The 16,487-nt window shown below is 47.3% G+C and overlaps 1 protein-coding gene across 1 annotated transcript; it reads left to right on the forward strand.

The window, feature by feature from the left end:
- Window positions 1–12,455: 12,455 nt before the first annotated feature.
- LOC119356047 (aluminum-activated malate transporter 10-like) lies at window positions 12,456–14,581 on the forward strand. The gene is made up of 3 exons (XM_037622945.1): window positions 12,456–12,946; window positions 13,073–13,213; window positions 13,298–14,581. The coding sequence occupies exons 1-3, from the start codon at window positions 12,592–12,594 to the stop codon at window positions 14,233–14,235; spliced, it is 1,434 nt and encodes a 477-aa protein (XP_037478842.1). The 5' UTR covers window positions 12,456–12,591; the 3' UTR covers window positions 14,236–14,581.
- Window positions 14,582–16,487: the final 1,906 nt, after the last annotated feature.

The following is a 16,487-nucleotide window of genomic DNA, read 5'->3' on the forward strand; positions in this document are numbered from 1 at the left end:
AATCATTTTATTCCCCCCCCCCCCATTTAATATTCAGTAAAATCCAAAAAGTTTCAAACTTCGCTCGATTTAAAATAATATCGCAACAAAACAATCATTATTACTTAATTTATATGACTTTTCAAAATTTTAAATTTTGGGATGTTACAGATCATCAGCTCGGGACCCCCTACCCGAGGTTCGCCGGTTTTAGCACCGACATTGGTGGCGCATACAGGTCTCGTTGTGTGGTCACGAAGGTTCGACGGAAGCACCATCTGACGATCAAATCCACGTCGGCATGGCCCCCACGTTGGAGACTCAAGAACTCGGTTCAGCTGAAGCTCAGGTGCACTTTGGAGCTCCTGCATATCGTTAGGATTTGAAGCCCGACTGATCGAATCTGGTAATTGAATCCCTCGCCGCGTCCTCGGATCGGCTGAGGATCTTCAAGTGGTCGCCACCCAAGAGTCGATTCCCTACCCTTCAGGGGATCACGAGCACAACCGATCGAATCGAGACTGGAGCTCGGATCCAAATTCTCACCAATACGACTTGGAGAACGTCGCCACGCAACCCGTCCCGGGGGCGCCCGTAAGCCACCCTCTGGGAGATTTCCTCGGGAGGTCGATATCAAGTCTAGCTAGAATTAAATTTTCTCTCTCTCCCACCCCCCACATCGTGTATTACGCCGATGGTTCGGGACCAACCGACATCTGGAATCTAGGTTGTGTTAAACAAAAGCTTGCAGAAATAGTTCGGTAATTCTGGATGAGAATCTTATTCATAAAAGTAAGATCCCAGATTGCCGCGATGCGGAATCCCTAGCATCATTCCGCTACAATTGCCATGATGAAGGCATCTCCAATGTCTTGGCACGGAGACGCGTTAGAACGTTCCCCGAGCATAAGTTGTTGGTGCACATACTTGAATCTAGTGTATTTAGATTTTTTGCTTGATAAATTAAACGCTAATTTTATTCCGCTTTTGTTTAAGCCTAAACCGTAATTATTTTTGAAACGCTTATTCACCCCCCCCCCTCCTAGGCGACATCGCCGTCCTTCACCTGGCCCTCAGCGTAATCAAGATGGTATCCTCCGAAGACTCCGTATACTTCAAGGAATATTCAAACAATCAACGTGTTATCCCTAGGTGTAGCTGACATACTTGTAACCTTAGATACCTTCGGTGTCTAAGCTGAGGGGTTTAGTCTGTAGAGGATAGAAAAATCTCGAGATAGATCATCGTGTACTTTGTACCCCATCCACAATTAATATAACAAGATTAAGACGTAGGGTTTCATCTCTTCGCGAGAGGGCCTGAACCTGGGTAAATACTATGTGTCCTTACTTTCTGTTATCATCGTGCCTAGATCATTAGCTCGGAACCCCCTACACGAGATCCACCGGTGGCCTACCTCCACTTCCGCGAAGCCGACACATCCGCCGTCAACATCGAGGAAAAGTACAACACTTGAGGCCACCACCACTTGGGTCCCAGGTAGGCCACCGCCGACGCATCACCGGTGTGCGCGTCCAGTGACTTGCCCGGTTCAGCGCAGACCATCATCGACCCCCGCCTTGACTTCACAGAAGTGGAGGAGTCACCCTTCCCCTCCGGCTGAAGCACCCCATTTGCTGCTCCGATGAGCGGTGCAGCTGGACATAGGGAAGATACAAGGGAAGACTATACCTCTAGGGCTCCCAGTTGTCCGATGAGCGGACTGCCAGACATGAAGAAGACAAAAGGTATTCGCCGCGCCCAACAATAGACCAGTGTAGTGTATCCGTGTTGTGGGAATGGAGCTCCTTGCGGCCGGACGTGCACATAGTTTTACCTTTTTTAGTTAAAATACATCTAAAATGTAAATGTTTTTGTCTGATTTGTATGAAATCCGCTGTGTTTACATGAATTTCATCCACTTTATTGAAAAAGGTTTAAACTATATGCGAGTAGTGTTAGATGGCTGATTCTGATATTCATGCCCGTAGACTTGTCCCCTTTGTTCGCTGATGGATACAGGTGAAAATTTGCAGATCAGCGTTTAGCAACAAGCGGGGAACCGTATCGTTCGCGCCGGGAGGTTCTTCAGATTGAACGAAACCGTTCGTTCGGTCCCGTTGCTTGCCGAACGATACGTTCAGGCTTGAAGGTGGCCGAGACCGAACGTTCCACCGTTATTATTGGCATACAAAAAAACTGCGACCGTCTGTTTGACTGCGATGCCATAAGAGCAACTCCACTGGCGCAATCCAAATAGATATGGATTTTATCCTTTTTTTTGTTTGTTTGGGTCGTCCATTCGCTTAGTGGATATGAGGCGTACGCACAAGGACGACGACTGCTCCTAACGCACAGACGCAAAAGCGGACATGCACCTCTGCTCACAGTCGCTCTTCTACTCCTCCTCGCCGGCAGGCACCTCTGCTCCCAGTCGCGTCGCCCCTCCCCTCCTTCTCGCCGGCGGGCACCTCCCCGTGTCGCCCCTCTGCTCCTCGTCGCGGTGCCCCACTGCTTCCAGCTACGTCACTCCCTCCAACCCCCGTCGCGCCACCGCAGGATCTTGCCGGCGCTGAAGTCGAGAGCTCACTTCGCACAGGCCGGGGCTCTGGAGGTCCCCCGCCGAGCGCTTCTTCCTCTGGATCGGCGGCGGGCACCTCTCGCGTCGTCCCTCCGCTCCTCCTTGCCGGCGGGCAACCCATCGCGCCCTCCGCCCCCCGTTGCGCTGCCCTCCGCCGTGGTAGGTGTCGGCCTGCGCCGGTGGCCTCGCAGGTGGGCTCGCTCCTCGTTGCAGCGGTTGTGGAGGTAGATGGGCCTCGACGCCGGCGTGGGGTGGGACGGCGCGTGTGGGCGGCGCTACATTAGGTGGGGATCTCACCCCGTCGATCGGCACGTGCTGTGTCACTGATACGTGGGTCCAGGGGCGGACACGAGAGGGCAGCAGCGGACGAGAGCGGACGACGAGAGCGCTCGTTTTGTCCGCCGCAGACCCATTCGTGGCCCATCTTTGCGCTCAATTTGGTCGGGGCGAAGGACAAACGGATAGCAGGCGAACACAGACGTCTGTTTGGGTCGCCTCATTAGGCCAGCTTTTATGTCCGGATGACTCAAACGGATAAAATGGGTCGCCCCATTAAAATTGCTCTAAGAGTCTCTTCATTTTGATTTTTCTATGGAGAAAAAAGAAAGAAGCAAATCGGTTCCGGCGATACGCAGATTTGCGTTTCAGAGTTGAAGTCGGCCGGTCAGTGCTGGCTGGCTGCTGCCCTAACATGCATCAATGCATGCACGTTGACGTCACACCACACTCCCACAAAGACGTGCCCCGCGGCGCACCGTGAACCGTCGCTTGCTTTACACGCTCGGGTTGTGCGGACTGCAGGACAGGACAGGACTGCTGCTCTCTTGCTTGGCTTACGTTCTTCTACAAAGCTGAAGATAGTGGTGATGACCTAATTCTTGTATTGTTCGACCAAAAAACCTAATTCTAGTATTCTATACCATTTGAGAATCACAGAGCGACTTGGGCCGTGGCAAACGCGTAGCCAAGCAGACCGCATCGGAGAGAGATTTTGTCCCACTATCCACAGCCCAACTTTCTGTTTCATGCTGGAGTGTTGATACGCACACGCAATGACAAACTAGCTAGCTAGGAAATAACGCCTCAAACGACGAGACGGTTACAGTGAGGAACCAGTCGATGATACTTGGGGGAGACCATTATGGCTAGCTTCATTAACTTAGTCAATTATTACATCGTTCACAAGGTGGCTGATTAAGAACCCGGGGTTCATCAGACCAACTTCTATCGCACTTGTTACAAAAGCTGAATTTTGGTAGCTCATGAGCGAGACAATTTGCATCACGAAAAATATGCTTAAAGATGACCTTTCCTACTAATGTAGAGTATCATGATTATTTAGTAAAAATGTAGAACAACGTATGATTTATTTTACCGTGTCTTGTACTTCAAGAAGATCATATACTCTCTATATATACGCCGACAAGGCTCGGGAATAAAATTTCATCAATCCCTCTCTAATCCTCTTACACCGCCTGCACCTGTGTCCTGTAGACAAAATCAAGCAAAAAACAAATCGATAATACTTGCAAGTGTTAGTCGTAGGTGTTATTTTTATATCATGCCATGATTTAGCCATGGTTGTCTTTGTTTTATATTATGCTTAATTACTTACAAATAGACGTGTGTATCATAATGATATAGAGACGAGTGGTTTTAAACCTTCTTTTGCAAAAAAAAAAAAAAATCCACTATAGTTTCCGTCGTAAGATGCCTTGATATTATAGACAATGTAAGCAACTTTAGCTGGAGTGTGGCGATTCGATGCCCAGGCTCATCTGTATCTGGTCAGAAAAAAATCAAAACAAATACTAAAAAAATTCAAAAAATTGCAATTTTTGTCTGTGTGATAGATAAACTGATGTGTGATGTTCGCTCCAATTTGCAACTCATCTGAACATATGAGCAGCTCTCAGCAAAACCGATAAATCGGGTGAGAACAATGTGTAAACAGTAAACTTTTTTACTGACCTCGAATTTGTCTTTTTTGCTGAGAGCGGCTGAGATGTCCAAATGAGATGCAAATTGGAGAGGACCTCACGCATCAATTTATCTACTACACAAAAGAATTGAATTTTTTTTGAATTTTTCTAGTATTTGTTTTGATTTTTTTTGTCAGCACGGGTGTAGCTGAGCCTGGGCTCTGAAGTGGATTATCGACTTTAGCTGTGTTTTTTTTTGCGGGAAAAAAACACACAGCTAAAGTAGTTGTGTTCCAGCCAATAAAAGATTTATACGTACTTATGCACCGTGATTTGAGTAGCTCTTGAGATTATGTTGGTGCAGAAGCTGAGTATAATAGATATCTTCTCAATGTTAATATATTTCTTTTATTGAAAAAATGTGTCGTGACAACGATTCACAGGGTACCCACCGTTCCATCACACTGTAAAAACTATATTAACCCCATGTACTGCACTCAACCACAGCTTATCTATTGGCATGATGTCTTGCAAGACTTCAAGCACACGAGATCTTGTACTGTTTACGGCAAACATCTCATGATGAAAACGGTAAAGCGCCATACATAGTTACATTTACAACCTGCTTAGCTTGTCCCACTTTTTTCCTTTAACTAGAAAACCAAGGCACTGGACCGGTGATTTGACATTTTTTTTTCGAAAAGGGGGCTCCCTGGCCTCTGCAACAGAGTGATGCATACGGCCATCTTATTAACCAAATAACAAAAAGTGTCAACAAGGTTCCAAAGTCTCCAGTTGATAAAAGGAAAATGCAGCTCACACAGAGCTTAAAAAGGCTAGATACACAAACTAGTCAGGAAAAGATGCCACAACCGGCTGGCCAAAAATAGATAGGTAAACTAATTGTCTATCCTATTACATGACCGCCATCCAAACCAGTTGAAGATATCCCGAGCTACCATCTCCCAACGGATAGATCCAGTAACCAAACGCTCCCTGACCTCCATCGGAGTGAGTAGCGACCACGAACGGATCACTGCCGTAGCTCGGAAAATAACCTGCAAAAAATGAATCCGTGATGTTCTGTTAAAAACCAAATCATTTCTGCAATTCCAGATAGTCCACAACAAAGCACAAACTCCAACCCGAATATGTCTTGCTAAGTCAGGCTCAACCCCATTAAGCCATGTCCCAAATAATGCATTGACAGAAGTCGGTGGAGTAATATTAAAAGCAATATGGACCGTCCGTCAAAGGACTTTGGCCAACGGGCAATCAAAGAATAAATACTTAATCGTCTCATCCCGATCACAGAAACTACACCTAGTAGGTCCTGTCCAATTACGCTTTATCAAGTTGTCCTTTGTTAAAATAACTTGTTTATGGACAAACCACATAAACACTTTAATTTTTAAAGGAACTTTGACAGCCCAAACATACTTGGAAGTTGGAATGGAGTTCGAACTAATAACATCAATATACATTGATTTAACTGTAAATACTCCAGACCTAGTCAACTTCCAGCGTAATCCATCGGGTTGGTGAGAAAGTTGAACCTCCATCAGTCTCCTAACTAGATGGAGCCATTCTTCCCAACGATTGCCCGCTAGCGACCGTCTAAACTGAATATTAAGAGTGATAGATTGAAATACCGTTGCCACAAATACCTCACGTCGTTGAGCAATCCGATATAAAGACGAATATTGAATGGTGATTTGACATGCCTAAAGTTTTTCCTTTTCTCGCTCGTGCGCCTACCAAACTTGACGTGATCAAAGGAGCGTCAAGCCTTTGAGTGTTGTCGTGGTGACCTAATTAAGCCGAAACTTAAGTCAGGAGATCTAGCATCGAGGATATGACATGGCACATGACTTGTCAATCGATCGTCGTTTGTGTGGCTCCACGTAGGCAGAGTTCAAGCCGTTGGCTAATGACACATGTCAGGTCGGCTTGCCACCAGTACTCGTCATGTACCTGTAGCTCAGTACAGTAGTTGTGCTTGTTCTAGGCCAATACTAAATATTAGCAGGGCACAGTATCATGATGATTGATTTAATTAGAGGATAACCTTACCTTACCTAGATAGCAAAAGCAGATTAGTGGGTCTTCTAATTCTCTGCGGGTGCACAGAAAAGCTTGTGCGCTGACCGAACATAATTAGTTAGCGTAATCCTCTGAGCCTAAAAGAGGCCTGCATTTTGGGAAAGATCGTATCGCACCAAGCCACAAGTTCCAGCTTTTCATTTTGTTGCATATATATGGGCACACATTTTACGCAGAGTTGTAGTATATTTTGTTTTATTTGTTGCATTCAGCTCATGGCACACGAGTGTTCGTTCTTGTGTCGCTAATAAGCACGTACTATGGCTCTTTGAGTTGACCGACTAGCTACTTTTGCGAGTTTGTGTATATTAAACTGGTCAGGATATATGGTGCTTAATTAGGTCAGGCGCCAGGTCAGGGCAAGACGTGATATTTTTCCATGGATGCTGATTGTTCAGTATGGTTGGTTAGAGCTCATAGCTGCCGCCTGCAGCCACAGCCACATGATCATACCATTACCATGCATCTCGCGCACGTCCTAATCGTGCTGATCAAACACCCGATCTATCTTATCGCCATTCAAGAAATGAGCTAATCTTCTTTGCTTTTTTGTTTTGTTTTTTCTACCATTATTCTCAGGAAAAACAGAAAACCTAACAAAATCCATCTCCCTTTGTAGATCTCGTTCTGGGTTGATGGATAGGTATAGATCAACGGGCAGAGAGCGGACCGTGTTTATTTCGATTTTCAGGCTTTCAGCGTGATCTTCCTCTAAAATAAAAATTAGTATGACCGATCTGATAGATACTACTTATTAATCGCATTAGCACTTGTAGATAAACTCCAACAAAAAGATGACATTTCTGTTGGAAATGACAAGGCAAAAGGAAGATATGCACGCACGTCGGATAGTTGATCGCATGCGTGTCCGTCTCACGAGCGCACTCAATCTGCCGGCTCAGCAGCCCCGTCCCTGTATGTCGATCCGACGTGTCTGCTACACGTTGGTCAGAACAATCCGACGTGTCACTCGTCCATGGCTCACGAGTTGATCCAGACTGCAGTGCAGGCCCGCGCATCCGCTGCGGCAACAGCGCACGCCGGATCAACGACGATGAGGGGGAGCCGTGCATTTCTCGCCACCGATATTATTCTCCCCGTCTCTTCCCGCTACACCAAGCAAACAACCTTTAACGTGGCCTCGCTTCTGATGCTATCGGCCTGGCTGCATCATCTGTCACCGCGTGTTCTTTTCTTTCTCGACTCTTTCTTTAGCATATCCTGCTCTGCTCTTTGTTCCGAAACAAAGTCAGGTTTAATCGGGCAAGCGTAGACGCTATGAGTACTGGACAACTGGTGGTTGATTAGTGGTGATGTCGTAAGATCGTGATGCTATTGCACGGATAATGGTGCGATATCTTGAGAATTGGTTCCACCGGCGAGCTCTTTTTAGTTCTTTTGTTGCAGAAATATGGGAAAGACCATCGGAGAGCTCAATGCAATCAACACTATCTCACCAGTGATGCGCAAACAAAAGAAAAACACTGTCTCACTAGTGCAAAATTCTGTTGATTTTATTACCCGTGGGAAAAGTTTCGGGAGTGGGTAGTACATACTCCCTACGTTGCATAATGTAGTACATATAAATTTTCTGAAAGGTGAAACTATAGAAATTTTGGTCAACTTTATAGAGAAAAGTTTTTTAAAAATCTATTCGCACTACGTCGTGGAGCGGATGAAGTAATTGGCAAGCTACAAAGGCTTAATCACCATTTTTGTAACGAGAAAGCTTGATCACTTGACTATATGTGCTTGGTTTGGCTTATTAGACTTGTGTTACCTGACGCGTCATGTGTATACTTGCAAAACTTTTTTTAAAATAATGAATAAAATATACTCCTCCCTCCATCTCATGTTTATTGGACTCCTCATATTTTCGGTCAAACTTTAACCATCTATATAACTAACAAGATATAAAGTACATGATACAAACATATGTATTATTGGGTTTGTATTCGAAAGAGGTTGCGCACAGTATAATTTTTGTGACATGTCCTTTATATTTTATTAATTAAATCTATTGTCAAACTTTGACTCAAAACAAGAGAGAGCCTAATAAATCAAGACGGAGGGAGTAGATGCATGATTTTTTTAATGAAATCTCAAAACCATATTCCCTTTTAAAACATTTAATTTCAACACCTGGTTTCTCTCCTTGAGGACGAAGAGCTTTTGTCTTCCTTCTCCTCCAGGACGAAGAGCCCGTCTTCGGTCCCATACTGGACGAAGAGGATGTCTTCGGTGTCGTGCTGGATGAAGAGCTTCCCTTTCGTTACCTGATGGACGAAGAGTAGTCTTCCTTCCTGACCGGAACGAGAAAATGTTGGCCCAGGTGCACGTGCACACGTAAACTCACATATGATCATCCCCGGTGCACCGTAGCTCCTCTGGTCGAACCCTTCCATCATCAAGACCGCATCGATGTAGAGAATCCATTCGTACGAACAAGAGCTCGAATCATGCATTGTGGAGTATGAATTTTGCCTTTCAATCTACACCGACCATCGTAAGCCTATGTCAACCTTGGTGATTTTTTTCCAATTAATCACATCCATCTACTCACTTGGATGCCGCTATCTATGCCTCAAAGCTCGTGTCACTCCTACTGTTTTTTTCAATTAATTGGAGGTGGCTTTGTTACATGGGTCACCAGCAGATCCTCGATATGCCTCAAAGCATGTGTCGCTAATAATTGACATAGCGGAGTCGGTTTCGGAAACAACCTCTAATTTCTTATTGTTGCAAGCTGCTTCGCATGCAGAACCGCCTACAAGTTCTATCATGCCACAAGTGGCTAACAATATATAATCGCCTGAAGTACTCTATCATTTTAAGCGGCTTTCTGCATAGAACCGCCTATAGTGTAGTACTTTTTTTGTACCAGAAAGTTCCATTGCAATTCAAATGCCAGAAAGATCACATGTGCATCTACAGAGGCATAAACATTCCCATTCATCGCAGAAGTCAATTACATTGCATAATACATTCAAGAACTAGAGAGAATTTGCTTGCATTCATCGAACATGACCCGTCATCAATTTAAAGGTACATAGAACATACAGACCTCAAATACATAATGAACCTTAATTTTTGACAACAAAGGCATAACTGCCTTGGCTAGGACGAGTTAAAGAATGAAAGTTATTACTCAACACATACAAGCAAAAGTTAGGCACACCTTTGGCACATGGAGAAGTCTCAACTTTCATCATCGGTCTATAGTCTCGTGCAACACCATCTAAAAAGAAGCTATAAGCATACAACAACTAACCCTAAAATCAAAATCCATAAGCATACAACAACTAACTCTACAAATAAAATCCGTAATTACACACCAACTTTCCCCACAAGCAAAATCTATAAGCATATAACAATTTCCCCTACAAACAAAATCCATAAACACACAATAACTACCCCTGCAAAAATCCATCGGCGCAAGGCTGGTAACACTTGGTAGCTCACCGTGTCGGTGATGGAGTGCACCCTGGGAGGCCTTAGTGGAGGTCGATGACGGCGACATTGCCCTCCCAGGGGTCGCCACACCCCTCCCAAGATGCCTAGGTCAACGACACAACCAGTCTGGATCTGCCACCACACGCGCCACACATGGACGGATGGGCCACCTCGCCTTTGTGCCATCCCCACTTGTCGATTTGAACGTTGTGTTGGTGGTGTTAGGGTTTGGTCGTGGACTAGGGAAAAGGAATAGGAAATGAGATGGAGGAAATTGAAGGGGTGGTGCCTAATAACCCTTAGACAAATAGAAGGGAAATGATGCGCCCATAGGTACGCACCAACCGCATCCAATTCTGATGGAGAAACCGCATGCACTTGCTTTGAACCTAGCGGCGGCTTCGAGGAGCTAACTGCATCCAATCTTTGCAAGCGGTTTTAGCTTACAAACTGCCTGTGGAGCTTTTTTCAGTGAAGTGCATCCTAGGTCCTCGAACTATTTCGAGTGTCACGTAGGTCCTCGAACTATTTCGAGTATCATCCAGGTTCTCAAAGTGCAATAAGTGTGTACGTACGTGACACCTCTGACATAGTTTGAGGACCTATGTGACATATCTGAAATAGTTCGAGGACCTGGATGACAGACATATTGCACTTCGAAGACTTGGATGGCAATTTTCATAGGTCGAGGACCTAGTTGAGACCTCTAAAATAGTCCGAGGACCTATGATGCACTTCACTCTCTCTCTCTCTCTCTCTCTCTCTCTCTTGCGAATGAAAAGGATTGCAATAATCAAGCTTGGTCATTACAATCCTGCTAACATAGGATGCCGATATCATTTAGACCTCCTCGCAACAAACAGCGGTGCAAGGGAGAGCTTGCCACATCTGGGCAAGAGTATGGCTCACCTTATTTTGGTCCCTATGAACAATCGAAATCAAATGATCTACGCATTGCCCTAACAAGCCTTTTATTTCTCCTATAAGAGAGGCTACAGAGGATCTATTTGGCTTCGCATCATTGATCATATCAGCAGCGACCAAGCAGCCCTCTCAACTATGATAGGCAGCGAGGTCCATTCAAGGACGAGCGCCACTCACTCCTTACAAGCAGCGAGTTCCCCCTCCAGGGCAGTCACACATGTGATAAGGCACGGACATAACGAGAAGCTAATCTCACCACCATGGTTCCTTAAGATCATGCACACCACCTAAGTTGTGGGCTTCCCCTCTATGCTTCATCCATGTTGAGCTTCGCCCACCCCTCAGCGGTTTCTCCCATCTCTCCGACGGACAGTACCTCCCAAGCTTACTATGGCAAAAATAACCGCCTTCGACGTGGGTATTTCGGATGACTTCATTCTGCTTCATCACAACCGCTTTCGGAGCCCGCTACTAATACCCATTTTTCTACTACTGCATTTTTTATAAATGGTAATATACATCATGGTACATGGCCATGCTTGCGAATACGAGCCGACAAAACAGCTACTAAGTCTGACAATTTGATGCACCATGTCCCCGAACGAACGAGGAACACGCCATTTTTGAACGGAATGGGAACGACGGCACATCGTCCTTTCTGGTCCTCGCATAAATCGACTGCATTTTCCTTTCGAGCCTTGCCGGCTCGGCGAGCGCGTACGATCGCCGGTTCCGTGGGCTTCTCTGAACCAAAATTTGTAGCGTAATGCAGAGGCGTACTAGCGAATAGCGATCGACGGCGCAGCGCGCTCGGCGGATCGTTGGCTGCTTGCGACAGCCGACAGGGTCTCCGCGTTTCCCACCAGGTGCCTGAAACCGCTGAACATCTGACGTCCGCGCCGCTCTGCGGAAGACTCCCAACTTCCCAAACATCCAACTTCCCGAACGGCCGGCCGCTGTGGACCGCATGCTTGCATGCATGCATGCATGACATCCTCGTCGCAGGTTGCACACACGTACGGAGGAAGCGGTGCACACGCGTATTCGAATTTAGCACGAGGTGTGTATTATACGGTATTTCCGTTGCATAGGAGGCCGTTCGGGCACCCTGCCCGTCTGTATCTAACCTGTTTTCAGCGGTAGCTTCATTCTTTGCTGCCTGCTGATGTCTCTACCGTGGAGTACTAATTTGTAACTGTATATTTTTTTTCTCCCATAGTGCATGTGCAGGCATGCAACAGAGCTCCAGCTTTTCCCGCCGAAAAATAATAATGGTGCGCGGTCTTCTTTCACAAAGCAAGCATACGTTTGCATGGAAGGTACAGCACTTGTGCGCCCGGTTCGGTCAGCCTTGATGTCCACCCTCACAGCGAGCGTGGCCTAACATCATTCGCGTGGCACCATGTCCACTCGTCCATTTTCGCCCTCTCCACTCTCTATATATAGGTGACATACATTCCAGGACAGGAGCAAGGATCACCAGCTACCTATCATTCCTTTCTCGTATCCGGGCCAACTCCTGGTGGTTGGTCTCCTCACCCTTCAGCTAGCTCCTTCCTACGAGCAGAGGTCAACTACCCGCACGCCGGCCAATCACCTTCATAGCCAGAGATCACAGCGCAGTGAGACATGGAGATGGCAGCGGTGACGAGGGATGGAAAGAATGGCGGCGTCCCAGAATGGCGGGTGACGGTGCCGGAGGGCGCGTCGGTGACGCTGGAGCACGAGGCCTGCCTAGCCGCGCGGGCATGGGCGTGGATGGTTTCTTGTGTGGTCGTGCTCGGGGAGAAGGTGTCCGGCTTCGCCAAGCGGATATGGAAGATCGGCGCCGACGATCCCCGGCGGGCGGTGCACGGCCTCAAGGTGGGCCTCGCGCTCGCGCTGGTCTCGGTGTTCTACTACACCAGGCCCCTGTACGACGGCGTTGGCGGCGCCGCCATGTGGGCCATCATGACGGTCGTCGTGATCTTCGAGTACACCGTTGGTAAGTCGTCGTACTTATACACCCTCGCACGTTACATCTAGCAGAAGAATGTACGTACTATGTTGTAGTCAACGTACGTACTTCGATTGGCTTTCTGATGCTGACCTCTCATGCATGCACGTGCAGGTGGCTGTGTGTACAAGGGGTTCAACCGAGCCGCCGCGACGGTCAGCGCCGGCGCGATCGCGCTCGGCGTCCACTGGATCGCGGCCAACGCCGGCCACGAGTTCGAGCCGTTCATCCGCAGTGGCTCGGTTTTCCTGCTCGGTAAGTATCCACGCGTGCCTGTACATGAATCGCGTATCGTGTGCGCCCTAGCTAACGGTCTTGCTACGCGTTCCGTGCGTGCAGCTTCCATGGCGACGTTCTCGCGGTTCATACCCACGGTGAAGGCGCGGTTCGACTACGGCGTGACCATCTTCATCCTGACGTACAGCCTGGTGGCCGTGTCGGGGTACCGCGTGGAGGCGCTCCTGGCGATGGCGCAGCAGCGGGTGTGCACCATCGGCATCGGCGTCTTCATGTGCCTCTCCGTCTGCGTGCTCATCTGCCCCGTGTGGGCGGGGCAGGAGCTGCACCGCCTCACCGTGCGCAACATGGATAAGCTCGCCGGCGCCGTGGAGGCCTGCGTCGAGGACTACTTCGCGGAGCAGGCGGACGGCAAGCAGCAGCCGCCGTCCGCCGGGGCGGACGGGTACAAGTGCGTGCTCAACTCCAAGGCGTCCGAGGACTCGCAGGCCAACCTGGCGCGGTGGGAGCCCGCGCACGGCAGGTTCGGCTTCCGCCATCCGTACGAGCAGTACAAAAACGTCGGCGCCGCCATGCGGCACTGCGCCTACTGCGTGGAGGCCCTGAGCGGGTGCGTCCGCTCAGAGATCCAGGCGCCCGAGCACGTCAAGCGGCACCTCGCCGACGGCTGCACGACGGTGGCGGCGCGGTGCGCGCGGGTGCTCGGGGAGGCCGCGAGCTCCGTCAGCGCAATGACTACGTCGTGGAGCCTCGAGTTCGCCGTGGCCGACATGAACACCGCCGTGCAGGAGCTCCAGAGCGACCTGAGGGAGCTCCCGTCCAAGCTGGCCGAGGAGTCGCCTGCGACGGTGATCGACGCCGTGCAGCTCTTCACGGTCACTTCGCTGTTGATAGAGGTGTCCACCAGGGTGGAGGGCGTCGTGGACGCGGTCGACACGCTCGCGAGCCTCGCCGGCTTCAGATCAGCGGACGCGAAACCTGAAGCTTCAGAAACCGAAACCAAAGCGATCAATCCAGACTCGGACGAGGAAGCACACTGAGCAGGATTATTAATCGGATCAGGATGCAGGTCGGAATTGATCCCAGCCAGATGAGTGGAGCCGGGCAGATTAAACTGGTTCCACGATGGCGTTCGAGTGAGCTGACACATCATTCTTTATCTGATTATTTCTGCTCGCAGCATGTGTCATTTCAATCCCGATTGATCTCCAGCGGTGACAGAGTGGCCGAATTAGATCAGTGGCGAATAAAAAAACACGTGAACACTTGGCCCAGGTCATTTAGTACGTGCATAATAAGTCCCCTCCCAAAAAAAATCTACCTGCAGTAATTCAGTAAGTGTTTAGGACATCTACAATACAGAGTGATTACAATGTGCTTATGAAAATCTACACATCGTTATGGACTTTTTCTTCTAAATATCTCTGTTTATTTCTATAGCGGAGATGCCAGTAATTGAGCAAAAATCTCCACATCGTCGTATACACCTGAAAAATCGCCAGTAAATTCAAATAAAATAGCAAAAAAAAACTGAAAGTTTTGTACATAAAAATGAACAAGTTTTCTATGTGCATGCAAAATTTCATGACAAATATGACAATGGGGGAGCTCGAGGCAGAAAAAACAAAATCACTGCTCCAAAATAAAATAAAAATTGAACCATTATCAAAATTCTTTTTTCCCACTGTCGGTGTCAAAATCGGCAGATCTCGGGTAGGGGGTCCCAAACTGTGCGTCTAGGATCGATGGTAACAGGAGACGGGGGACACGATATTTACCCAGGTTCGGGCCCTCTCTATGGAGGTAATACCCTACGTCCTGCTTGATTGATCTTGATGAATATGAGTGTTACAAGAATTGATCTACCACGAGACCGTAATGGCTAAACCCTAGAAGTCTAACCTGTATGACTATGGTAATAAGTATATCATTTCCGGACTGACCCCTCCGGTTTATATAGACACCAGGGGATCTAGGGTTTACATAGAGTCGGTTACATAAGAAGGAATCTTCATAGTCGGTCCACCAAACTTGCTCTCCACGCCAAGGAGAGTCCAATCCGAACATAGGTACAATCTTCGGCCTTCATGTCTTCACAGACCATCAGTCCGGCCCATGGATAACAGGCCGAACGCCCGAAGACCCCTTAGTCTAGGACTCACTCACCCACAGCTCCATCGATGTCATATCGCATCAAAATTTTGCACACACATAGAAAACTTGTGCATCTTCATTTTCCATTGCAATTTGTTTCGATTTTATACTGTTCAACCACGGAGCAGAGGCTCCTGTGCACCAAAACATCGTCCTTGTAACCTTGCATTACAAATGTCCTTAATGTTTACTCAAAAATTGATTTATTTTTCTAAGCACCGGTGGTTCCTGTAGAGGTGCCTAGAAGAACACAAAGGTGCATCGAGAAATAAATCGTTTATTATTAAGCATTGGTACTTATTGGTAGCATGCAAATCTAAATTTTCTAGTGCATATGTGCTTATTTGTTTCTTCATTTATTTAATTATAAGGTCTTATGTGGACACTTAAGGGCCAACAAGGGAGAAAAAACATGTGAGGATGAGTGGATCCATGTATATAGAATAGAAACAAGAGGGCTTTGTGCCTGGACACCAAAATCATATTATTTTTTACTAAGCTATCCTATTATATCAAAAAAATTACATGCCTTAGCACAGATACACAACGAAGCACGGTAACAAGGCAAACCCTTTCCACTACTTGGCCCAAGTCACTGCGAGCATTACCCAGTATGTGGCTCGTTCGGGGCTTCCGGCTTTGGATGTTAGGCTTAGGTGAGAGGTCTGGATATATGGCCCAGCTTGCACCCCTTCATCATTTGGATAGGAGGAGCGGCATATGTTGCCAAGATGGCGGGTTCATGCATATTGTTGTACTACTTTGTAAGGTCCTCAAGAATAATCAATAAAAATGGCCGCATGCATCTCCCAGATGCAGAGGCCGGAGGTCATCCTCCTTTTCTAAAAAAAAAGTCACTGCGAGCAAGTGCAGGCGCACCGACCATGTTTCTCGTTTGGCTTTTGATTTTGAATCTTTTATATCTTTTGAACAAAAGTACAAATTAATTTTTGTTTGCATATTTGCGTTCCTTGTGATGTGGTCTTTGAAATAAGATCACTTTTGAATACGTTTTGATGAGTTTTTAGAACTTCACCATCTGTTGAAACATGATACGGACGAACGAAAAAAATTCCATGTTTCAAAAACTGAAACTTAAAATTTGATGTCCTCTTATGCGCAATCCAAGGACTTTACG

This window comes from Triticum dicoccoides, chromosome 2A (assembly GCF_002162155.2).
Source record: "Triticum dicoccoides isolate Atlit2015 ecotype Zavitan chromosome 2A, WEW_v2.0, whole genome shotgun sequence".
In the NCBI taxonomy this organism is placed as follows: domain Eukaryota; kingdom Viridiplantae; phylum Streptophyta; class Magnoliopsida; order Poales; family Poaceae; genus Triticum; species Triticum dicoccoides.